General features: G+C 45.3%; 1 protein-coding gene across 1 annotated transcript in view; it reads left to right on the top strand.

Moving 5' to 3' along the window:
• The window catches only part of LOC126524738 (fatty acid synthase-like), a 307,228-nt gene that overhangs the window by 133,094 nt on the left and 147,376 nt on the right, over positions 1-26,758 (top strand). The window contains exons 9-13 of the mRNA XM_050173018.3: positions 4,953-5,182; positions 9,939-10,142; positions 17,083-17,340; positions 18,504-18,720; positions 24,334-24,588. Of these exons, the coding sequence (XP_050028975.3) occupies positions 4,953-5,182; positions 9,939-10,142; positions 17,083-17,340; positions 18,504-18,720; positions 24,334-24,588 (1,164 nt within the window). The remainder of the gene's footprint in view (positions 1-4,952; positions 5,183-9,938; positions 10,143-17,082; positions 17,341-18,503; positions 18,721-24,333; positions 24,589-26,758) is intronic.

The raw sequence follows: 26,758 nt of genomic DNA, 5'->3' as shown, positions 1-26,758 counted from the left end.
AATGGAAAGTCCTACCTGAATGCGAGGTGTCCACAGAATCCGGAGAACTTCAATAATCGTTTGGTGAAAAATTTAGGTCGCTAATCACAGAGAAATCTGCGAAAACATTTGAGAAAGCCGGAGTCGACATGGAAACATCCGCACTCCTCGGCCTCTTCTTCTTCCCCCCTCTGATCTCAGCATTGCCATTTGTTGGGCCTGTTGGTAAACTGAAAGTATATTTAGCGCCAGCATACAAGGACAGAAGGGAGACGACACCACAATGCGCTAACTTCAACTTGATTTTCAGGAAATACACCTATATAACCACCTATACACCTATATACCTATACACTATACACCTATATACACCTATACACCCCCTCTGATCCTTGTCCTACATTCTCGACAAATTTTTCTAGGAATCTTGAGAATGAAAGCCAGCAAACAAATGACAGGTGTCGGGACAGGTGTCGTGCGTCTCGCAGAAATCACAAGCGACGAAGTACTGTGGCACTTGACGGTAAAGACCAGGCCAAAAGAAGCTGCTACGGATGAGACCCTACATGCGTGAAATTCCTAGGTGTTTGGCGGCCAGTACCTCATGAAACTGGCCCAAAACAGCAGAGCATACATGCGCGGAAACAACAAGCAAAAGCTCATCGCCATCAGGACGGGCGTTGCCGTGGTCTGAGGTGTCGTTGCGAAGCATAAAAATACGTAGGGAAGGATTCTCGGCAGAATTACAAATGAACATGCGAGGCTGGCCTTGGGGGCTTTCCACACAAAGGAAAAAGCAGACCACTGTATCAACCATACCTCCTTGTCTCTGTACTCAGCCGAATATAATTTCCTGTGCGCACGTCTTCGGTAACCGGCTTTAGCGTGATACGAATTTCTGTCTGCTTCATTGAGCACGCATGCGTGGTCGAGTGGTGAAAGGTATTTATATGCGTTGTCGCAAGAATAAATCAGTTCTTAGTCAGCGCCGCTGCTTGTCTCGTCTCTTCTTTGTGGGTTGTCCAGCGTTTTGCGTTGAATTTTTCACCTTGAAAATACCATGTACCAACTAGCCCCAGCCGAAGTTTTATCGTAGGGAAGAGTAAGTGGAAAATTGAATCTATCTCTAATAGGCCAAAAAGATGATTCACGGCGCTGTTTGTCACCTATGTGGATGAAGTCTGTGAGGGAAATTACGAAGGCTGCAGGTTTCCGGGTGTATGAGGAGGATCGACTCGATATGAAAACAAGCAGTGGGCGTCTTGGTGAAGCCACCCAGAATTGTAGAACAACGAAAACTTATGTTCTTGCAAACGTAGTGCCTAACGGCCAAGGCGACCAGGGGGGTATATGAGCGAGGAAAAACAGCAAAGTGCATGGTGGTCTGTAATAACAGAGAAGTCCCCGCCATGCAGGCACGGTCGGAATATTGCGATGTGCTAGACGAGGGCAAATCACTCGCGCTATTTAATGGAGTAATTATACTTCGACTTGCGTAGGCAACTACGTACTGTTGTTGTGCAAAGACAGCGCCTTTACTGTGGCCCCTGGCATCGTACGAACATCTGTGCTGCCTGAAGGGACGAAATGGCTTGGGTTGGTTAGGATGGAAACGAGCGATAAAAAGGCGTCCGCTTGTTCACGACTCCAAGTGAGAACGACGTCCTTCTTTAGTAGTTCCAGTGAAAGCGCGGGCTGCTTCCGGGAAGTTCTAGGCAAAACGAGGGAAATACGAGCATAGGCCAAGAAAACTGTAGGCGAAGTTATCCGTACGTGGAGTAGGAAGCTGACCATACTGCGCGGACTTTGTCAGGGTCTGGTTGCACGCCAGCACCGTCTACAAGGTGTCCGAGTACGGCAATTTTACGGTCAAAGAGACATTTCTACAAGCTAAGCTAAAGCTGAGCACAGCGAAAAACGTCAAGCACCGGTGGGCGGACAAGAGAGGGTTTTCGCAAGTAGTTGAAAAAACAACAACGTTCACGTAGCGAACTTGAAGATTCGAAGAAAACCGTCCATGATGCGCTGGAAGGTGGCACGAGCATTAAATAGGCCAAAATGCATCACTTTACTTTGGTAGAGGCCATCAGCAGTCACGAAACCCGTATTCTCTCGGTCTTGGTGGTCCACATTCATCCGCCAGCATCCTGAGAGCAGGTGAATTGAAGAGAAGTATGTGGTGCCGTGCAAGCAGTCTAGCTCGTCATCAATACACTTTAGAAGATACACATCCTTCTTGGTAAACTGGTTGAGATGTGGTAGTCTGCACAGAATCTCAAGCTACTGTACTGCTGAGCCCAAGGCCGGCACGAGGGCTCACTTAAGCCTCTGCCAAGCATTTTATCCACTTCCTGTTGTATGACAGCCCAATCCGGAGCTGGCACACGTGGGTCCTTGGGGTGTTCTGTCCCCTGCGAAGATTCAGTTGCCGGTGTTATAGTGAGCTGCCCCCCACTGCTAGCAAAGATGTTACTAGGAGTATCTATATAGAGAGGATATATTTAGAAAGCAAGGCACGTAACGTTCCAGCAATGGTAGACCTAGCGCGAGCACAGCTTCAGAGAATTTGCGCTAAGTGTATCATTTGCCATACATCATGTCGCAGGGGCTTAAAGTTCAAGTAGCGAGTATTGAGTGAGGATAATTAGGGGAATCGAAGGGCCTGATCTGTTTTTAATGCATACCGAATGTGGTAATGGGACAACATAGCCAAGAAAAGCGAATGTTGTATCGAATAGGTATAATCCGCTGCTATCTTACATCTGTATGTCAATTATATTTGCTTTGCATCGTATAGCTCGACCTAATACGGTGCAATTTTGCAGCATGTTTTTGAGCTCCACTGCCTGCAAAAAAATGATCGCGACTGGGATGCGCGAGTTCTATGCCATACCATTTGAACAGGAGTGGCCTCCCTCAATTCTCCTCCCTCTCAATTTGCACAGGCAAAGGCGGCGTTGCCATGGGCAACACTGCCGCGTGATGGCAGCTGCACAGAACTGCAGCTGCGTCACGCGATCACAAGCTTCAGCCGTCGGAGCTTCTGACGGGTGCTGTCAAAATTTCGGTACTGTCATGTCGCCCCTAATAAATGGAACTTTGTTTCAATTACTGTCGGAAGAACTTGGATCATGAAATAGAAATAATCAAGTAGAATAACGCTTCAGGACTAATATCACACAGAGGGCAATTTCGTTCCGCTAGTGCCTTGCCGTAATTGACGGCTCAGGTCTTACGTTCGAGTTTACACTTACGTTTTGCACAAGCATAAACGCGCCGACCTATTTCTTGAAGCATCAGGAGGTCTCAAATTGAAAACTTTCAAGGGGACCTCCTGTTATTATTGCGTACACATGAGTATTAGTGCAACACGCAGTAATAGTATGAACATAAAAAGACAAAATTTCAACCTGGACGGAAAGAAATAGGAAAAGAAGTGAATAAATTACGAAAATAGCGATAACAAGCAAAATGTTACTGTTACATAGGGAACAAAATAAACAAGTTTAAGAAGGTAGAAATACCTAGTAGTGAACAAAAGGACTTATCGTGCTGCATATTACAAACAAGGACAAGTTGACATGGTAATGCATAAACAGCACAAATGCGCATGTGCGATATGAAATTTCGTGCAGGGAAAAACACATTATACATCCAGCAATAGATATGCAAATTTATACGCAGCCATGATAGCTTAATAGAACGATAACGAAGGAAAGCGCAAGAAATATTGAGATACAGGAACGCAAAATTTATGAAAGGTGAAATTGTAATTCTTCTGAAGATTTTTTTATATTGCGTTCAGAGGGATGTAATCGAGCAGGCTAGCTAACGTTAACGGTGATGCAATACCAAAGCGAAATGCCATGGAAGCAATGTGTAAATTTTGCACAATTGTACGGGAGTTTAGAGAAGACACGGCTAGTGGGGGCTGGCTTGTTACCTGATTTTCGTAAGAAACTTAACGCAGTAAAGGCGAGAGGCGCTTTTGTTGAGAGCGCTTGTGAGCACCTGTGTTTTGTGTCACTTTATTCGTCTCTCGTTTTTATTTCGCTATAAGTTTGCTAAGACAAGGTTAATGCGCTGAGATATTTTGTATTGTTTTGCCCAAGAAGGCATTCGAAAGGAAGGCTGTCTGAATATGTGGAACAATGAAAGAAACAAAATGTATTAAACGATAGCTTACTATTAAAGAGAAGCAGATACGGTAAACTGCAGAGTTGTTAATAAAGAGGCGAAAAATGAGGCGAGAATGAATCAGCTAAAATTCATTAGTGTGACTGCCCGGTTTTCAAGACGTTGGAATGGTTTTCCACTTACAGCGTATGTGTTCGCCCCATGATTATAAGCAGTAATAAACAAGAACAATGTAAGCCTGCCATAGTGAGGGAATAATATGTGCTTTAATTAGCGGACGTGCTCTTATTGGAATACAGATGCCAATGACACATTTTCATTAGCGTATTAGCGTAGCTATTGTGTTTGAGGTGATTATCTCAGCTGAAAGAACCAGCCAAAGCGATTCTGACATCACGCGAATTCTTCATAGCGAGAACGAAATAATGCATTCCACTTAAGTCCATTTTGTTCATGTTCCGTTTATTGAAGTTAGTACGTGTTTCAAACCTCCAGACTGTGGGAGTTTACTCTGCCCCTCATTGCGGTAATTTGAGCTCATCTACGCTTTTAACTGAGTGCTACGTAGAGCAACTGCAGCTTCTGTCTTGGTCATTGCGTTGGAGCTATGGGATACAGTGTATGTAAAGGTGACTTTATTATTTCCAAACTTAGATTCTGTAAATGAAACAGGTGACTAGAAGACAGCACTCAAGGAATTCATTATTGCGGTTCATCAGAGAAAAAAATGATCGAATTCGTTTCGCTTCTATGAACTTGAACGCTACGGGCACCGACATACGATGCAACGGTCTCAAAAGTGCGTGATGACTTCTTCCGGTTCTCTGTTTCGTCAGGTCTGTCGTGGGAGGAGGCTACAAGACGCTGCCCAGATGGCGTACAGCCAGCTTGCCACAACGCAGAGGGCTCTGTTACTGTATCCGGAGCAGCCGAAGCAGTAGCCAAATTCGTCGAAGACCTTATGGCTGAAAACGTTTCCGTCCGAGAGGTGAACAGCTCAGGCGTGGCCTTTCACAGCAAGTGCATGGAGAGCATCAGACCGGCCTTCATGGAAGTCATGCAAAAGGTGCATTCCGTATGAATTGAGCCTTTTTTTCCCTGCAGTGATCATAATCTCGGCTGCACGCTGTTTATGGTTCATGCAACATTTAAAGAGTAACGTGAAATGAAACAAAATAGGACATATTTATACTCATTAGGCACGGTTTGCTGTTACCTTGCATCTCTTAATCGGCAAACGTCCTTTACCAACTGTGCTACTACTTGCCTACTTCGTGTCGTGGTGTAGCGAAGACCTGCAGGAATTACCAAAATATTGTAGACTTGTAAAAGTCGACTAACGGACCTCTCGTTATATTGTCACATTATCTCACACTCGCAGGGCTATTACTCTTCTTGTTAATTAGTTAAGAACTTACTTTAACTCTTTATTATTTCCACCTGTATATTTGCCTATATACAAGTCAACTCAAAAAGCTTTCACGCTAGGTAATTGTATATTTGTATCCTGGATATTGAGGTAGTCTTTTTGAAATGTATGCCATGGTGGTTAGGCTCTTGTTTTATAACTATTTCTTATCAAATTGGCCATGTCGCAGCTTCCTTTTGCTTGTGTGTGTCAGCAAGCTTAGCAGCAGCTTGCCACCTTAGGCCAACGTCTCACGCTGGTCACTGGAATCAATTTTCATTGTCCTTCAGCCCTTGTCTTTTCTTATTGCGTGACCTATTAATGCCGATAGCGTATAGCACCCCGGAAATGCAGCATGGCGTTCACTGTGCAGTAACTGAAACAAGTGCATGTTGTGCTGGCGAGCAGTACGACCGTTTCGCACAAGTTGAACACCTTGGCGCAAGTGCACCGGTTGTTTCATGGTGGCTTCTCCGCGAAGAGCTCACCAGCCCCAATGCTGCTTAGGCATATAGCATCACATAAAGCAGGTCATAATTTGGGCAGCGGTAAAAAAAAATAATCGAACAAGAGAGAACACAGTCACAGACAAATTTTACAATACCATATTTTGCTGCCAACATGCTTAGTTCTCGTCTCTATAGTTCTCGTCGCCCTTTGTTTGCTTGGTGCAATAAAATTGTTTTGATGAAGACGTTTTTACATTCACTTGCAAAAGAAAATTAGCGCTAAAGTAAAGGTTAAGCTCAAAGAAATTTATGACCGGCAGCGAGTTTTCGAGATTAAAGGATAATTGCCGTTCAGTTCAGAACGGGTGTCGAATGCTAGTTTCGCGTTGACAACAAAGTGAAAATGGTTTCACTTGTAAATCATTTCGTTGTGACAGAGTCAAATACCCTGCACTAAGCAATGAGAATGCGACAGCAATGCGAAAGCATGGGCGCAGACTACTAAATGGGCATGGAAGGGTGAAGAATTCATCAGTACAATGGAATCTCTCCAAGGTTGCCTTTCGTCGATCTGCCACTGGCGTGAAGAACGAGGTCACGGGTTCGTTCCCCGGCAGCGGGGCCGCATTCATATGGAGGCGAAAAGCAAAAACGCTCGAGTATATCAATTTATCAGCTTGCCAAAATCAATCAATTTTGAGCCCTCACCGCCCACCGTAGCTTAGTGGCTACGCCACTGCGCCGATAAGCACAAGGGTCCGGGATTAAATCCAAGCCGCGATGGCGGCATTTCGTTGGGGTGGAAATGTAGGGACGCCCATGTTCCGTGCATTGGGCCCACGTGAATTATCCCCAGCTGGTGAAAATTAACCAGGAGTCCCCTACTACGGCGTGCTTCATAGCCCACAATGTTGCCTTATGACCTTAAACCCCATCAGTCAGTTGAAGGATGATCGTTCTGTTTACTGCGCTACACTGTTAAACAAAGGGAAGATAGAGACTGATACACATATCCAGCACAGCGCAGTAAGCATAACGATGTAATACCAACTAGCCTTAGTCTAATGCTTATTGAAGGATCGTCGCAGGTCGAGTATCGACGGTTTTCGTTACCGGGCTTGGTTCTATTGGTGATTCGCATTTCAGGTAACCAAGTAAATGCTACCGCTCTTGTATGCCCAAATTATGAGTAATTACAGTACACTTTCGTCATCCGTAGGTCGTGCGAAAATACAGGATAAGAGCGGATATGAAGCACGCAGGCTGCGTTCTTCATCCGCTCAGAGAGCAAACGGGTATAACCGATATTCTAGTTGCAATTAAGAGAAATATATTTATTTTATTTATTTATTTACAAATACTGCTATACCATGAATTGGGACGTTGAAGGATTGGTACAGAAGATTATACATAAACAATATTAGGAAAGTGCATGATTACAAATGTGAGTGCAAAGATTTACAGAGAAAACAGTACAGTATCATGAAGAAAATACATGATTTGGCAATTCTCGCACAAAATGATCAACAGACATTTCACGTAATGTGACATCTAAATCGTTCCACAATTCGACTGTGAAAGGAAAAAATGAAAATTTGAAGCTATCTAAAAACGGCGTAAACGGCACGATGTTAAGCGGGTTGGAATATGTAGCTAGGCAGGCCATGTAACGTGTAGGCTGGATAACCGGTGGAGTATTACAGTTATAAGATGGGTACCAAGGAAAGGGAAGCGCAGTTGAAGGCGTCGGAAAACTAGGCGGGCTGATGAAATTGGGAAATTTGCAGGCGCAATTAGGAATGAGCTAGCGCATCCCAGGCGTGATTGAGCGCCGCAGGGAGTGCACTTACATATAGGCTGATGATGATGATAGCGATGGGGATGTACAGTCCATTAAAATGGCTCGCGAATCTCCAGGTAAAGAAGAATCCAAAATCAATGCTCACTGACGCCACTGTGGGTATGTGCCACGGCCACATAGGACAACAACAACAACAACAACAACGACGCCAGCAATGCTGGTGATGGGTGGAACCGCAATGAAAGCGCAATTAGTTGAGAAGGAAATAAACAGTGTTAAAGAAAAGCATTTTGTAGTTAAAAAAGATACAACTTCGTTTCATTGAATCAAATATAAATTCACGATCAATTTTGTATACGTGTGGCAAGGAAAGAAAATACCATTCGGTTTTACTTTCTCATTAACAATAAATAGCCCCTTTTCAGCGTCCGCTGAAGAAGGGGCATTCACGCCGTGATAGATTGCAATGCAATGACGCCCTTCTGCAATGCAGGAAGACGCGCTCCTCAAGTTCATCGGCTAATATACGCCCACCTCACACATTGTGTTCTTTTGCTTGTCAACATTTGTCTGATATCTGGTGGCGTTATGCCGGCGAGGTGTGTACTATCATGGGTCAACTTGTTCAGTGGAAAGTTGTGAGTTAGGACCGCCAGATGACTGTTCACTTAGCTACCTTCGTGCTGCTGCACTGGCTGACGGGCATGGCAGTCTGACAATGTGGCCAACAGAGCGTGCAAATATTTATTCGGCTGGCAAATAGGCGATGTTCCGTGCATTAGTGGGATTGCGAAACCCCTACGACTGGCATTTCACACTACCGCTTTCCGTACTACAAGTTCCAGCCACCCATCGAAACAGAGTATGCGGCATTTGAAAATGTTGCTTTGATGACAGGTAGCCAAAAAACGGTTTCGGGCCTTTCACAAGAAAAATGACATCAGTTCTTTTTTTAACAGAATATAGTGTCAGTGAATTTTTTTTTAAATTCTTCCGGAATTGAATCGCTCGTCATACAGACGTCGCTAAGCCTAATAAACCGCCGTTGAACCGATATGTCTTGAACGTATGGGGTTTTATGGTGATGATCGTTGTCATGACATTACGTCAGGACAATTTGCTTTCGACCATTGGATTAATTGGAGAACGACATAGTACGGAAGTCAACAGGAAATAGTTTCTTCAGGTCAAAGTGAAATACTTAAATACAGCATTCGTTTTGGTATTTTATAAAATTTTATGTTTGACGCCTCCTCAGCAGAAAATTTTGGTCATCAATTTAACACAAGTATGCTGCTGTTTCTGAACTGAAAATGATTTGTCAGTAAGACTATACCTTGTAAAATGTAGCTGACGAATGCCCGATTTCATACCTCTGATGATTGCGTCGATAGAATTCAATTGTTTCGATGTCTGCTGGCTCTTTGTCTTCAGAGCTAGTCTTCCTTAACTAACAGAATTTGTGATATTTGGGCTACAAAAACTGTCACTCTTGAAGTCTCCTCATGCACCCGTCAGTGACGTAGACATTCAACAAATCCATACTGGAATGAAGAATAGGCGTCTGAATATTGACTACTCATTTTACTAGGTATTCCAGTAGAGACTATTAAAAAATGTACATCCTTGGGGCTTATCTTGCCCCACAACAATAATTGTCATCTGTCTTGCCCATATTTCATTTCTTTAACGCGCGATATCGCTACTTCCAAGTCACGAACGGCTTGCGCGTTACCAGTGTGAAGCAGCATTATTGACAGGATTGTAACGAGTGCTGAGTTTTCAAGTAAAGAAATGCAAGCAAGGCAGGTAACAATTATGGTTGTGGGACAAATATAAACCCGAAAGGGCGCCATGGTTTTGAGAGTGAACAAAGAAATGTCACAAGTTCCAGAACGTATGAAGGGTTCCCAGTAGCAAGTGCAATGCTCGTAACTAGTCACTTAATGCAGGCCGGAGAGAACTGGAACGCGCTAACTAAACGTGACAACTTAGCCAGACCTTTTTTAGGCTTACGGACAAGTGATACTGCTGTGCAATACTTGTAGCTTCGTCAATCTTGCACTAGCCATCCATTTTGTATGTAGCTGCCCGTTTGATAAATAAGGAAGGAAGTGCCCGATTTCTGTCATGACCTTCATTTTTCTTTCGGGTTTTCTCACAGATTGTTACGGAACCGAAACTACGCAGCAAGACTTGGTTGAGCACTTCACTGCCACCGCACCGCTGGCACGAGCCTCTTGCTGAGAGATGCACACCAGAATACCATGCAAACAATCTCGTATCACCGGTGTTTTTCTTCGAAGCCGTGCAACACGTTCCCAAGAATGCAATCTTGGTCGAGGTTGCCCCCCACTGCCTACTTCAGGTGAGCGACCACTCGACCTTTTTCAAAAACCCGCGAACCATCTATTAGTCACGAAAGGTCTCGAAAGGTCTCGAAAGGTGGAGTGCATGCTCACGTATACGCGAGTTCCTTGTCAGGCTATTCAATCGGAGCCGCATTCACGGGTGAAGGACGCCGCTTGACAACGGCGAAGGTCTCGATGATCCAGCGTGTGAGCCAATCTGAGTGCCTCTTGAGGATGATTATTTCCTTGAGCTTTCGGCTGCACCCACGTGACTGGCAAGGCAGAACCAGGCTGCTGCCATACTTCTATTTTGCGCGGTTGGCCTGCTCTCGGACATGCCTTTTTTGCTGCAGAGTAAGACGCACACGAAAGAGGGAGGAACGGTGGACGACGGCACGGGCAGCTGTGTTTCTCTCTTACTTCTTTGTGTGCGTGTGTCTTAACTTGCCACAAAAAAAAAAACACGTCCTTCAGCAAACACCAGCTGGGACAACAAACAGTTCTGTTGGCATGCTCCCAGACGCTGTCAATGAGGCAACGCCAGGTGTACGCTACGTTGGATCAGTCGCACCACAAAAGAGTGTGGTTGTGATGCTGCTACTGAAAGGTGCCTAATGCTTCATTTCGCATCCCCGGATTGTGGGAAGGGAATTCTGGTTGACCATACTACATAAAACGTTGAGCTTCTTTGGTGCGGAGAAAACTACTGGCACTCTCGCCCTTCCCGCTGCCTTGTTCAGCCTACACTATAAAAATATTTTCTGGAACAGCAATTTTCTTGCAGCTGCCTTGCCAGAAAATTTCTGTTGAACTCTGTTTTATATTTTTGATCTTTTTGTTATTTATCACGCTCTTTCTGTTTTACGTTAACAGAATTTTCGCCATTACAGACAGTTATGTCTTTTGTATGGCGAAAAAATGCTTTGTTTCTTGGTTTAAGTTTTCCTGTCATTTATTATTATGTTCTTTATTTCACAGAAAATACATAGGTACATACAATTATTCATGTTGAGTTATAAAAAAAATTCTGTTTGCTGTTTATACTTTCCTGTTATTTCACTGTTTTATGTTTCGCTGTACAGAAATTTGGTGTGCAAAAGACAACCTTCTACCGTGGTGAATAGCGGCCGAACTAGGAATGTCGCTGAACCCAAGGTTTTGCCAAGGGCAATTTTCTGCGTGAGGGCAGTCGCCACGCTGAGTACGATGATTTTCTTTGTCGGAACGATGGCTGAACGATTCCTTGTTTGAGCACTGTTTACCACTTCCAGCCTCAATTTGCTGGGAACTTCTGCCCTGTTTGAACTTTCTATTGTGCATCACAGCATCATTACAAAATAAAAAATATCCTCTAAATATTGCCGCGACAACTTGGCCGCATTCAAATTGCGCGCCCTTCGTATTGGACACTGTGAACGCCATACAGTGTTGTTCAGCAACAGGCAGCGATCTTCGTGGCACGGGTAGCCGGTTGGACCCGGCTCGCATGCGCCACGCGCAAGATGTGTCACGCGAGAAGAAAGAGGAAGACGGTTCGAAGCCAGTCTGAGAACGCGACTGCCGCTGATTTCGTCCCGACCGCAGTAATTTTGGATGATGTGGTCGTATTTTCCACCACATTTGACCAACATCTAGAGCGCCTGCGACTAGTACTAGGAGCTATTCGCGCAGCAAACTTGACAATTAAGCCGGGAAAATGTCAATTCGGCTTCGATGAGCTTCGGTTTCTCGGACACGTCATCAGTGCTGAAGGCGTTCGGCCAGATCCCGAAAAGACAGCAGCTGTTGCGAGGTTCCCGACACCCACAGACAAAAAGTCAGTGCGACCTTTTTTGAGGTTATGCGCATATTACAGAAGATTTGTGGAAAACTTTTCAAACATTGCTGAGCCCCTTACAACACTAACAAGAGAAGATGAACCTTTCATGTGGAAAAACGAACAGCAAGACGCCTTTGACGAGTTAAGGAAACGCCTGCAAGCTTCTCCAATCTTTGCCCATTTGTATGAGACGGCCTAAACTGAAGTTCATACCGATGCGAGTAACGTTGGCCTCGGTGCCATACTAGTATAGTGGAGGAACGGCCAGGAGAAAGTAATAGCTTATGCCACCCGTAAGCTCTCGAAAGCAGAGGCAAAGTACTCAGCAACCGAGAAAGAGTGTCTTTCAGTCATTTGGGCAATATGTAAATTTCGGCCCTACCTCTATGGTAGGCCCTTCAGAGCAGTCAGCGATCACCATTCGCTTTGCTGGCTGGCGAATCTCAAGGATCTACACGGACGACTAACAAGATGGAGCCTTAGGCTTCAAGAGTATGACATTACTGTCGTATACCGATCCGGGAGGAAACACAGCGATGCCGACTGCTTGTCACGCGCACCTGTAGAGACTACTCTGTCAGAAGAAGAGGACTTACCGTTCCTTGGCATTGTTGACGCGTCACAAATCGCTCAACAACAACGAGATGTCCCAGACTTGCTTCCACTTATACAGCGCCTGGAGGGACTCGACGTTCAACTCTCGCGTATTTGCTCTAGAGGGCTATCCTCGTTCTGTATGCGAGGAAATGTCCTCTACAAGAGAAACTTCGAGAATAGCGAGACAAAGTTTTTACTTGTCGTACCCACAGCTATGCGAGACGAAATTTTGCATGCGTGTCACGATGAACCCACATCTGGACACATGGGCGTGAGCCGTACATTCGCCAGGATTCGTCTGAAATACTACTGGCTTGAGTTATTAGCATCAGTGCAGCACTACGTCAAGACTTGTCGCGAGTGTCAAAGGCGCAAGACTCCATCCGTAAAACCGGCAGGCCTCCTCCAGCCAATAGAGCCACCAAAAGCCCCATTCCAACAAGTCGGTATGGACCTCCTTGGACCCTTCCCAACATCATCTTTAGGCAAAAAGTGGATATTTGTGGCCACGGACTATCTGACCCGTTACGCAGAAACTGATTCCCTGCACAGTGCAATGGCTGTCGAAGTTGCAAAATTCTTTGTCAACAATATCGTGCTCAGGCATGGCGCTCCAACAGTTGTTATTACCGATCGTGGAACAGCCTTTACTGCGGACCTAATGAAATGCTTGTTGCGAATGACACATACTGATCATAGGAGAACTACAGCGTACCACCCTCAGACAAACGGTTTAACTGAACGCCTCAACAGAACACTTACTGACATGCTTTCGATGTATGTCGACGTTGAACATAGGCTGTGGGACGAAATCTTGCCGTACATCACCTTCGCATATAATACGGCCGCTCAAGAAACAACACGAGTCGCTCCCTTTGAACTTGTATTCGGCCGAGCAGTAACCACAAATTTAGATGCTATGTTGCCATTAGATGAAGAAAACAATAACTCATCTGACCTCGATGGTTTCTTGCAAAGAGCCGAGGAGGCACGACAGATGGCAAGGTACCGAATACGCTGCCAACAACGCATCGACTTCAGCCGGTACGACCAGCGCCGTAGTGAAGCTCATTATCAACAAGGTGCGGGTATGGACCCCAGTGTGACGCCATGGCTTGTCTGAAAAGTTTCTGTGCCGATACTTAGGCCCTTACGAAATACTTCGTCGTATAAGCGACGTCACTTATGAAGTGAAATCCGCTGTACACGAGAGCTCAAGACGGCGCAACTCTACGGAAGTTGTGCATGTTATCCGCATAAAACCCTACCAGGAAAGATCATGAACAAAAAAAAAACAAAAACTTGAGAGCCCACAGCAACCCCTACTTCCTCTGACGCATCGGGCCGATGCGGTAAGGAGGGGGATAATGTCGCGACAACTTGGCCGCATTCAAGTTGCGCGCCCTTCGTATTGGACACTGTGCCCGCCGTACAGTGGTGCTGTTCAGCAACAGGCAGCGATCTTCGTGGCACGGGTAGCCGGTTGGACCCGGCTCGCATGCTCCACGCGCAAGATGTGTCACGCGAGAAGAAAGAGGAAGACGGGTCGAGGCCAGTCTGAGAACGCGACTGCCGCGGATTTCTTCACGACCGCAGTGCCTTTTGCTTGTGGGCACAAGTTCGCCCTTAATAAATATCGTTGTTTTATTAACATCGTTACAATATGCAGTTTGCCTCAAAACAAAATTTAATCCGTGTGGTAAAAGCTGAAAATAGCTGCCCGTAGAGCAAAAAGACAAAGGACACACGTAGTGATGACGCGTTTTCAGCAGCTGAACTGAAAACAATTACACACAGAATCTCCTGCGGGAGATATCTAAATGACGTTTGCTACTAATCACCTGCTGTTCAGTCGTCGTATTCTGCTGTTTGGTGTGAATGCGCGAAACAGCGCGGAATAATTGCGAAACCAAGAAGCGTGGTCGCAACACTGAAATGTTAACTGAAGCCAGTATGAGACGACGAGTAAGAAGCGACTAAGGCAATGTTCCCTAATGTGTAGATAACTGCCAGAGGACGTGGATGTGGGATGAAATGACGAGAGGGATTCTGTAAATTAAGCAAATATATAAAACATTTATTACGTACAGTGTAGCTTGTTTAGTTCTAGTTGTTGCGTTTCTTTTTTATCTTCGACTTGAATGATGGTGCGTCTCGGTGATGCTGCTGTTTCGCGGAAGATGAGCACTGGCCGATGCGTGCTGTACTACGTGACGTAATTTAACAGTGTCACGTTTGATAGACGTCGTACACAGACTTGGTCGGTGATGCTGCCTTATCTCAATACGAACCGTTAACAACCGGGATCAACCGTCCTCTGGCGGCGTCTGCGTATGGCGTGGCCGCGCTGGCCATATCATGAAAGCGACCTGCTTTGCCGCTTAGTGCGCGTTGAAGCCAGAAGCAGCATGAACGTTGAATGGCTCGCTGCTTCCTGTCTTATCGTGAAAGCGATCGTCTTACGGGGCGGGTGGACACACGGACGGATGGGTTTGCTCGTTGGGCAGGCATAGCAATGCTTACGCATAAAAAAAAAAAAGACTGAGGAAGGCGTAATGCTCGTGTTAGTCTCCGTTTCGTTGACATTACTCAGTCTCTTGCACTGCTGTTTAATATGGCCAGTACTTTTTCTCTCAGCATATGTAAGAAAAAAGTAATTTAGGAAAGTGTAGAAGAAAATGCACTTTTGTTTCATTTTGCACTAAAAGATCTTTTGACAGGTAAATATGACAACAGAAATAATGGTAAACTGCTTATGCGCTCTATGTTTAGAAAACAAAGCAACATATGTTTCCCTCCAGTTGGCTTAAGGGGAAGCTTTAGCCCGGGTGTTCCTATCTGAATACATGTAAAAGCAGAATTTCTTTTTCTCGTCAACCACTGCACCGAATTTGACGATGTTTGATGCATCTAAAAGAGAAAATTAAAATGTAGTAACCGGTGGTTTCGAATTCTTGATACAGGTCGTCAATTTTTTAATTAAGGATTGGCAAAAATCGCAAACTATCAGAAAACGTAACTATCAAGCTTACAACTCCGTAACTCAGCAATGATATATGATATCACAATTCTGTGAATTGCATTTATTAGCGCATCTAAAGCGGACAAAATTTAATCTTACACATGAATCTAAAAATTCAGTAATATGGAAATACAGCGTTTACAGAATCCTTGTATACAACGTAAGAAACTCACGTGACATATAAATTGACATATTGACTTTTTCCGGTTTGAATGACCTAATCGTTGTCGTTTACAGAACTGCGATTTCTGTTCTTGATGCAGAGATATTAATCTGTAAATTTCATGCTTCTATGCTTTTCTAACTTTCGAATTTCAGGAAATTATTTTAAGGAAATGCAGGCCCTAAACCGAAATTAAGCTGCCAACAGTCACTAAAATTTAACTTCGCTCTCAAATGCAAGAAATATTGTTAAAATCGGCCCAGGGGTTATCTCAGAAAAGCGTCTCTGCATTTTACATGTATTTGAATAGGCCGCGTCGGAGTTGAGCCCGAGCTAAAGTTTCCTCTTAAGGTTCGTGAAACGAGATAGGGAGTGGTGAAGCCATGCTTTCACTCTAAGGACAGGCATAGTGAATACAGCTTGGGGCATAAAAACCGTACCGCAGATAGCGCGTCGTGCATGAGGTATGCAAAAAACTCTGCATATGGAAGGAAGAAACTATAAAATGGTGTTTTATAATTTTTGATGAATTTACAATAATTTAGAGCGGTTACATTTGACGTTTGACTCGATTTATAGGCTGCAGATCAAGAACAGAAAATTAGTATTTTTTTCTTTGAACAGGTTTCTGTCATAGAGCATTAAAAATTATTTTGTCGTAAAGAAAATATCCGTCAATTTTCTTTAAATGTACAACTTTTTTTTAGTGTGTAAGGCACACCCCGCACAAATAAGGGATGAGAGCTAGTTTCGTTGTTTCGATGTCGATGTTGGGGGACATTTTTTCTTAGTACATTTCAGATAATGCGGCCTTTGCAAGCAGTACCAAAAATGCACCCAGGGAATCCTGCTCATACCAACTTTTGAATATAGGCTTCAAAGCTTTTTCCAATCTCGTGTGGCCGTTAGCTTTGAAACACACTGGTGAAGACTGCTTCCGCGATCCCTCTTATCACTAGTTCTCACATTGTATGGCGACCACTTTTAAAGGAGTTTGATTAGGACAGCTTTGGCGATCCATCTGTTCATTGGATTCAATCCCGTTTAGCCATCATATGTGAAGAGCATTGTTTAGAATGGCTTTCACGGTCCCTGTGCTGACTAGCCTTAAATGGGCTGATGAAAGTGGCTTAAGGCTTCTGACAGTGCGTGTTGTGTACCTCCACCATACATTGGTCCTCTGTAAGAAAATCCGCATGTCCAAAAACACCTTGTGTTCACTAAAACAGTGCATTCGCGAAGTTGAGACAAAGTCCTTTATATTTGCTCGCAAAACGTCGTGGACGGCCTCTGCAGCTGAGGCTTGTTTGTTACCAGGTGCCTGGGAATATTCTAACCAGTTTTCCTTTCTTACAGTCGGTTTTGAGACGCTCCGTTGGCGCGGACGCCACTTGCCTTGGCCTGATGAAGCGGGACGCGGACAACCTGAGCTTCTTCCTGAACTCTTTGGGCCAGCTGCACTCGCTGGGTGTGCAGTTTGACCCGTCTCCGCTGTACCCGCCAGTGTCCCTGCCTGTACCACGGGGCACCCCGAACATCGCACACCTCGTCAGCTGGGACCACTCACAGCAATGGGCCGTCGCCAAATGGAAGGATTTCGCAGGGTCGGCCCAGGTGAAACCTTTTTTTCTCTTTTATTCTAGATAATATCTGCTTACAGCAAGTGCCCGAATGTTCTCCGCTTACGCACGCCATGAAAGCTCATGTAGTTACAAATTCCGGCTCTGCAGTAAACAACGAACATTTTCTTATCGTTGCTCACTGGATAACGTTCTTCGCATTTCACGCAGAATGTGTGTGATTTTAATTCATGGAGGAAGGCAATAGATAGGATGGAGCATACCGCAACGCGTTCGGTAGCCAAACCTCTCGGCCCAACACGTGATCGCATGCCAAAATGCGCGGTAGCTTTTAGTGTTGCCACTCGACATGCAGAGCTACGGCAGGACAGCTGAACAAGCGCGCACCGAATAAAAAGTACTGGCAAAGCTACTGGGAACCAAACGTTTCAGCAAATTTCGATTCTTGCTCCGTGATCTCGACGCAAGACGTCACATGTTGGGCCACCGCTAGGATTTGTAGGGTTGACACAATTGTGAACACAATCTAAGCAACAGAAGTCTCCGATTGATGGATACAGATCGGCAATAAAAGTGCATACAGCAATACGGCATGTCACTAAATCGCTTGATTGCCAGTCTCAGTAAGGTCAAAAGCCATCGTGAGATAGGTACTGGAGGTTTTTGGTCTGCATCATTTGTTTGAACTTTGCACCTGCAAAAAGTACTTTTGTTTCTCCGTGCATATTCTGATATTGAATGCGCTCATTCCTAATTCCTCGTATCACCTAGTGCTTTGAGATTGAGCCCTTGTTAGAATGTTTTTCGAAAACTTTGTTATACTGTGTTTGGCAGAACCACAGCGTTGAACGGCAGAGCCTGCAGTCATGCAGTAAGGTTTCCTTCCTAAATAATTTGTAAAACTTGAACGGGAGCAACAGCTCCCAGTGGCCATCTAGGTGGCCCCACGTCCGGGCCTCCGAATCACCGGATTCCAAATAAAGTTATTTCACTCACGCTTGTACAGCGTAACTATAAAGAAATCTTAAGCGTACGCGACGTGTAAATTTGTACACCAGATAAAGCCAGTCATATTTCACATACAAAATATATTGATCATAATAGCCATATTTTGCGTAAAAATTACAAGAAAAAATCTGTTTTTAAGAAGAAGCTTTATATGAGTATAGTAGCATACATACCGTATCTCCCGTGCAGCTTTCCGAAGAAGTCACAGAGGTTGACATCGGCGACCAGGAACGAGACGCATACTTGGCTGGACATCAAATTCAAGGCCGCGTTCTGTTTCCTGCTACCGGCTACATATTGATGGTGTGGAAGTCATTGGCAAAGCGCTTCGGAAAGCCCTTTGAGAAGCTTCCAGTAGTACTAGAAGATTTGACATTTCACCGTGTCGTTATTCTGCCTAAGACTGGTGAGTTTGGGAATTTCTTCCCTGTCAGCGCGAGGGTGGTGATCGACATATTTTGTTGAAATGTGATTTTCTCTTTTTTATGTTTTGCTTGATTATTACTATTATTTAATTCTGAACATTTGTATGACCACTTGAGCGTTCCTATATTAGATTGTATTGTCTAAATTTTTGTGCAATGATTATTAGACTCTTTATGTATAACTAGTGAATCTTTTCTCAGTATTGACTGTAACTATTGTATTTGTGTCTGATTTCAGTACCACTCGTCTGCTACTGCTTATAGTGGGTTTTCTGGACATAGTCAAGCTTCTCATGCAGCTTTATGCCAGAAAACCCTTAAGTTGAACCTGGAAAATAACCTTATATACTTATAGTTTATTCATGCGAAGAGAACAAGGACCAAACATTCCAGGCGCAGAAAGGTGGTAAGAAAATAATGACCAGGTGACGCGAAGGAACCAGGGCAGAATTATTCGCACTCGCACTAAATGTTTGTCACGTTTCGCCATGTTCTTGCATTTTTTTACGGTGTCCTGCACTAACATTATTCAACAAGAGTGGATCCACACAATGGTTCGTGTGATGAGAAAAATGAGTTTTTATAAAAAGGTTAGTGAACGTGGCCTGAGCTTACGTGTTCCACCTTCTACTCTCCCCTTGAGAAAGATGAAAATAGTAAGAATGAATGATGAAAATTGATTGGGCTGAGATTTAACCACCTAATTGAGCGATCTCGCTAAATCGTTGAGTCCCATGATGTGTTCTGCAAATGCTCATGCCATGTGCCCAAAATAGCAACTTTCTATAATAACTCCCTTTCAATACTCGAAAGCGTGATCGAGAAGAGAGCAATAACAAAACACCTGGTGCAGCGTTCCAGGTAGCAAGAAAAATTCGTAGTTAGGCCTGTCTGCAGGGTCATAAGCCAGCTCTAGTTAGTGGCATGGCCCCTTAGGTGTTTTCATATACACATTTATTTCTTATGAACCCCATCATAACGTTTCTTTGCATTTCCAATAGTATATATGTACATATAACAACGATTCAGACCAATGTCAGGGCGAGTATGATGAAAATCTCAGTTCCAAGGCTATTCATTGTAATGTGTCTGTGACTGAGCACCCATTTGTTAATCACGCGAATATCCTGTCAGTCGCGGTTCTCGTGGTGTTTCGTGCTGTAGCTGTCTGCAAGCTTCTATTAAATTGAGAAGCCTTCTATCTACCATGTGCTGATGCCTGCACATAAAATGACACATAAGTACGTATCTTTCAATTTGCACGCAGCTAAATAGCTCCATCGCTCAGTTTAACTGATGTGCATTTTATAGAATGGCCAGTACTTCACGCATCTGTGGATTTTCTGCAATGTGGCATCCAATCTTTCCCGGCACGTGAACGTAGTAGTGCACAGTACTACTCATAAAGGCAAAAAACTTCAGTGTGCCAAACCCTAGATTACAGACTGATACGCAATGTTTGATGTAATTACTTTACATTATAATATGAACAAGTGCAGTTGTCAAGAGCGGCTAGACCAACTAAAATAACATTAAATGGGCTACGAAGCTCTCAGTACACGCAATGGCTTTAGCAATGGTAACCTAACAACAGCTATGCGTGAATGTGCAACAAAGTCGGACTTATCATTGCAGATTGCTGCTTTAGTAATTAAAATTGAGGAAGCCTAAACAGCATGATTACGACAGTAAAAAAAAAAAAACGCTGTACTGAGTGCTTCGCGAGATGTCAAAATAAAACTGATACCTTAATTTCTGTAGGTCAAGGGTATAGGCGAGAGGAGGTGTATACGTTGGCGACACTGATACATTTTTAATATGTAAACATACAAATTGCTTTCATTGCACGAAGTGAGCTTTATAAATACTCGTGTCTACCTTTCGTGCGACAAACTGCTTCACGCTGTCTTGATGACAGCAATTCCTCCGTTTCTTTATGCATACCCTAAATTCAGCGATGAACATATTGCTGAAGAGAGAAAGCGTTACGCTAGCGTCATTTGACTTGCATGGATATATTCCAGGTGCTTTTGCTAGTATAATGACAGCGCGTTATCAATGTACGCTCCCTCTACAGTCCTGTAGTAACGCTACGGCGTTGTCTTACATCTCGGAAAAAAGTAGCTCGAATACACAGAAACCAATTGCGGCAGAAACCATTGACATTGGTTGTCGAATTCAGCGGTAGCTTTCTTGTGCAACCTGCTGCATAACCCCATGGTATGGTATGGTGAAACGTTAAAGAAGTCCTGCAGATCGTGAGTCTTCACGAAGCGGGCCGCTCCCACGTGGGAACCGGAAGGCCGAGCCTTTCGGCTGCATCGTGGGCCTGCTGGACAGCGCAGAGTTGGTCAGCCAGAAGAGGGCTGCGGAGAACCGCCTCCCATCTGGCCGAGCTGTTAGCAATGATAGAGCGTGACCGGGCACACCGCCAGATCATATGGTCTAATGTGGCTATATCTCCACAATCGTGGCAGCTAGCGTTGGTGTAAGTATCCGGATATATTTTATGTAAGAGCGACGGATTCAGATAGGTATTCGTTTGTAGTAGACGGAGCGTTAATGCTTGAGCTCTATTGAGGCGCGGATGAGGAACAAAGTAGGTTCTACGGCTGAGATAGTAGTGTTTAGTAATCACGTTGTAAGTGGAGGGCGTGTCCCTGTTCTCTGGGGAGTCGGCTTCCGATTGGTCGAGGACAGCGCGGTGGGCAAGTTCACGCGCAGCCCCGTGAGCCGACTCGTTGAGGTTGGGAGGAGCACCCTTTATCTGACCCTGGTGTGCCGGAAACCAATAAATGAAGTGGTGCGTGATTGCCTTGCCCCCTATAAGTCTGAGGGCCTGTTTGGAAACGGTGCCTTTTTCAAATGCTCTGACTGAAGATCTCGAATCACTATAGATGACATCCCGTGAGCTATCCAGCAGGGCTAGTGCAATAGACATTTGTTCAGCTATTTCGGAGTCCCTCGTCCGAACCGAGGCAGCATTGGTGATCCCTTGACGACCATCAACAGTGACGATGGTGAACGCCCGACGTCCCTTACAAGAAGCGGCATCCACAAAGCTGACCTGTCGCTGATCACTGTGTATTTGCCTAAGGAGGTTGGCCGCCCTTGCCCTCCTTCTGCCGCGATTATGATCGGGGTGCATGTTCCTAGGTATTGGCGCGACCGTGATGTTCTCACGAATCGACGGAGGAACGTCAGAGAACTCCTCCGCTACTCTATCGGGGTGATATCCGAGTTCCTGCAAGATGGATCTCCCTGCCTTCGTTGTTGTGAGGCGAGTTAGCTGTGCGCTCTCCTGGGCCTCTGCAATCTCCTCAACAGTATTATGAATGCCAAGCTGCATTAAGCGCTCTGTACAAGTGTATACGGGTAACCCGAGAACCCGTTTGGTAATCTTCCTGAGCTGTGCATTCAATTTATCCCGCTCTGCACGTTTCCATCGATGCATGGCTGCCACGTATCTAAAGTGACAGAGAACGAAGGCATGCATTAGTCGAATGAGGTTATCCTCCTTGAGTCCATGATGCCGATTTGATACCCTGCGAACTAAACGAACAGCACTTTCAGTTTTAGCAATTAGCTTGCGTATAGTCTTGCCATTTGTACCCCCTGACTCAACGATCATGCCCAAGACCTTGATTGAATCGACTCTGGGTATACGGCAACCATTTCGTGTATATAAGTTAATGTCTCTGTCTTCTAACGATGTCCATCCCTTGGGCCTTGGACCGCGTTTCTTGGGACTATACAGCAAAAGTTCCGACTTCAAGGGGGAGCATCTGAGACCGGTGGGTTCGAGATAGGTTTCAATAGTGTCTATTGCCTCGTGTAAGGCTCCCTCAACCTGACCGTCATTGCCTCCTGTGCACCATATAGTCATATCGTCAGCATACATAGTGTGTTTGATGCCTTCAATCTCGAGAAGCTTTCTGCTTAGGTCAACCATGGCTATATTGAATAAACAGGGGGAAATGACTGACCCCTGTGGGGTGCCCCCCTCGCCAAGTTCCAGCAGTTGTGATTCGAGATCGGCCACCCGGAGGGTAGCCTTCCTATCCGAAAGGAACGATCTAACATAGTTATAAAATCTCTCACCCAGATTGAGCCGAGATATCGAGGCTAGGATATGCGAATGTAGAACGCTGTCGAAGGCCTTGTCAAGATCAAGTCCCAAAACGGCTCGAGTGTCGCTAGAGTCGTTGTCTATGATTTGATGTTTACTCAATTTCATGGTATCTTTTGTGGATAGGCCTGGTCTGAATCCTATCATACTATGGGGGTAAATGTCGTTATTCTCCAGGAACCGGGAGAGTCGATTCAGGACCGCGTTCTCCGCTACCTTACCCACACAGGATGTAAGCGAGATGGGCCTCAAGTTATCAACGCTAGGTGTTTTGCCAGGTTTGGGGATGAGTACTGCGAGAGCAGTCTTCCAACGTAATGGGACAGTTCCATTCCTCGAAATTTCATTAATGTCCTCTGTGACCCCATGGCATCCGTAAATCTCAAAACCTGATAGCCATATCCGCAGAACCAGAATGTAAAATCATACCAGAACACAGCACAACTTTTTGTGATTACAGCAGCCCAGTTGAAACACAGCAGGAAAGGCCCCTGTAACTAGTATCATAGCTGCAACTTGATTGATGCGGCCATTCACAACAGCACGAACGCTTTTCGGCGAAGCGCGAGTTGTAAATTACGCACCGGAAGAACAAGACGCGAACAGGCAGCGCTAGCTCGTAACCGACATTTTCTTTCCGATGCAGAATTACGCTTCATCTCCGGTGCTTTACATCTCAGACATGGTCCGTCCGCAGTGTTAAAACATGAACGGTAATTCTTAAAAAATGGTAAAACAAAACAAACGGTCACTACTACCATAACGCATGCGTATAAAATGTATTTCTTTTTCTGAAACTAACAAGGTCGCCTTTTCCACAAATATTTTGCTATACGTGTCAATGTGGGCACTTTACGTATTTAGGCAGGTCAATTATTTTGCATTCTTGGGGTTCATGTAGCAGTTGGGCTATACTGTCGAGCCTTTACAATAACGCACCCCAATCTGAACACTGATAATCGACGCGGATATGTTGCAGATGGGGTAGTAGCAGCTGACGCGTACCCTCTTCACCTCCTCCTTCCCTAGTGCGTGATCCAGCCAATTAGGTAACTAGCTCTCCTTCTCCATTAGTGCGCCTGCTCTTTTTTTTGTCTGCTTATTGCCCCTCTCCTGGATTTTAGCATGCCAGATAGGCCCACATCCATCCAAATAGGGTGAAGCAGCTAAAGAAAGTTGTCACTTTAAAAGCAGATCGTTGTTTTCTGTCTTTCTTATGCGTCTTAGATAATATATCATCAATGCTAAATCTACTCCTTTTCGTTGCTTCAGTCGGTGGGAAAATGATAATGCCATCATTATGGGTGGAAACTTACAAAATCACAGTGTGAAAAAGTAATTGAGAGCTCAAAGGACGACAAACAGACATTTGCAGAACCATCAGTTTCGTGTCTACATGAATGTTCTTCAAGATGTTAGTATATATGATTCGTAAAGCTAAATCTGCTTTCACGCTTTACTGAAGGTACCATGCGGTATCTCGTGAACATTATGCCAACATCCGGGGAGTTCGAGATCTCTGAGGCAGGAACGGTGGTCGCGAGCGGCTCCATTCGTCGGGCTGCGGAGAACGAGACCGTCCTCGACGAAGAACCGCTGCGCAGGCCAACCGACACGCTGGCCTACGAGCTCGAAGCTGAAGACATCTACAAGGAGTTCCGGCTACGCGGCTACGAGTACCACGGTGTTTTCCAGGGCATAACAAAAGCTGACATACATAGTAAGTATTGCGCTGTTGTCTTTATTGTAACGTAGTAGTGACGATGAATAATACAGCGGTAAAACTATGAATGACGAAACTAACTTTTTATTATGTGGACTTGTGCCCACGAAAGCGAGTTACACTGATAGCACCACAATAGTGGCGAAAGCGCTCGGCAATTGCCAAAATTTCACCAGCGGGTCAAGCGCGTCGGCTTTTATGCATGAGTCATCGAAAGTTCCAGGGTAATCGCTGGTGCCCGCGTGTCTTCGAGAAAGTGCTACGCAATTCGCCTCATGCATACATGCAATCAGATTACACAGGTCGGTAACATTCTAGAAACTTCCGATACATACAAGCGCGCCCAGCGCTGAGCGATAACATTATTTAGACGGCGGAACGCTGTCACCCGATAAGGTAAACAAGTAGTACCAATTTCTAGCCGCCTGTATCAGGTTTGGTACGGTACGGTTTGGTATCAGGTTTGGTACGATGAGCGCAGACAGCCAGTTTTCTTTAAACTTACGGAAACGGTATCTTTCAAAACCGTATTACTATCGGCGATGCACTCCTCACACACGCGCGCGCACACACACACACACACACACACACACACACACACACACACACACACACACACACACACACACACACACACACACACACACACGCGCGCGCGCGCGCACGCACACACACACACACACACACACACACACACACACACACACACACGCGCGCACGCGCGAACGCACACACACACACACACACACACACACACACACACACACACACACACACACACACACGCGCGCGCGCGCGCGCGCGCACACGCACACGCACACGCACACGCACACGCACACACGCGCGCGCACACGCACGCATTGCCACATCCTATAGAGACGGGAAAGCAGGTGTCGAGGACGTGTAAAAGCGCTTTATCCGAACAGTCAACGCGACGTCGTTGTCGTCTCTGTTTTTCTTCTCACGCGGTTCTTGAACGTCGTTTTCATCGCCTGGCACATACCCGCGGCGACCATATAGGATGTGGCAATATATATGTAGCTCAAATAGTAGGCTCGCATATCTATTCTGCCATTAGTGAAAGTGGGCTAACCTGGCCCTGATTTGTAAACTGAATACTCAGCGATAAGGACAGCCATGTAAAGAAACGACCGAGCTTAACTTGCGAGCGCTTTAGCACGTAGCGCACAACATTGGATGCGTGAGAAGGCAGCGCGCATGAAGACATCCCCCTTCTCGGCTCACTCTCGCAACTTTTCCCTCGCATCCATCATCTTATTGAACTTGGACTTTATAGGGTGTGACCTGCCGGCGGTGACTTAGCATCTATGGCGTTGCGCGGTGCTACCACAAGGCAACAGGGCATCATATCCGCAGGTATTCCGCAGAATGTACGCTGAGAATTACCAAAATTTGTTTCCAGTGATGCACTACACGAATAGGTAACGTTGCCATCAATTTTGTGCAGATTTTCATTTACTGATGAGAAAAAAATTCTTCAGCATGTTCTATAGTCGCAGCGCCTTCCCCTCCAGCAGAACGAAACTGCGCAATTTAGAAGCTGGTGTACGAGAAAATTTGCTCTCCTAACTTCTCTCCGCTTTCTTGTCAACATCTTCATTTCGGTGTAGCCGACTTTCCTCGTTACACTGGGCTGCTTTCCATGCCGGCTTCCTCACTTTTTTGTTTGCCTCTAGTTGTGCTTATCAATTCGGGCGCCTATTTAGTGGCAGATATCCTTTTTTTGAGGAATGGCCAAGAACATTCCCATGTCCTGTAGCACATGCCCAATCGCACATAGCTGGTGCCCCAAGTTCTCAATTCGGACACGAACCCAGTAGCACATGCCGAGTTGCAGATATTCAGTTGCCCTAGCTGTATAATTGACGAGACAGCAGCTGTCTGATCCTGCAAAGTGAGAGCAAGAGGCAAAGAAAGCTTCGCTTGATCAAATCACTCGTACTGCCATCGGCCATACCATTGCTGCCACACACACGGTCGGGTCGCCCAATCGTACCGCCTTACACGGGAACCTTCCGCCACCTGGTGACATTTTGCGGTCCGGATATTTGTTCAACAGTGAGAACGCTGGTTTACCTATGTAGTTTCCCTCTTCTTCAATGCTAGGAACTAACAATTTGAGACGCCATGTTGCGACCACCTTAGG

This window comes from Dermacentor andersoni, chromosome 3, assembly GCF_023375885.2.
Source record: "Dermacentor andersoni chromosome 3, qqDerAnde1_hic_scaffold, whole genome shotgun sequence".
Lineage (NCBI taxonomy): Eukaryota > Metazoa > Arthropoda > Arachnida > Ixodida > Ixodidae > Dermacentor > Dermacentor andersoni.
This window is presented reverse-complemented; position numbering and strand designations above follow the sequence as displayed.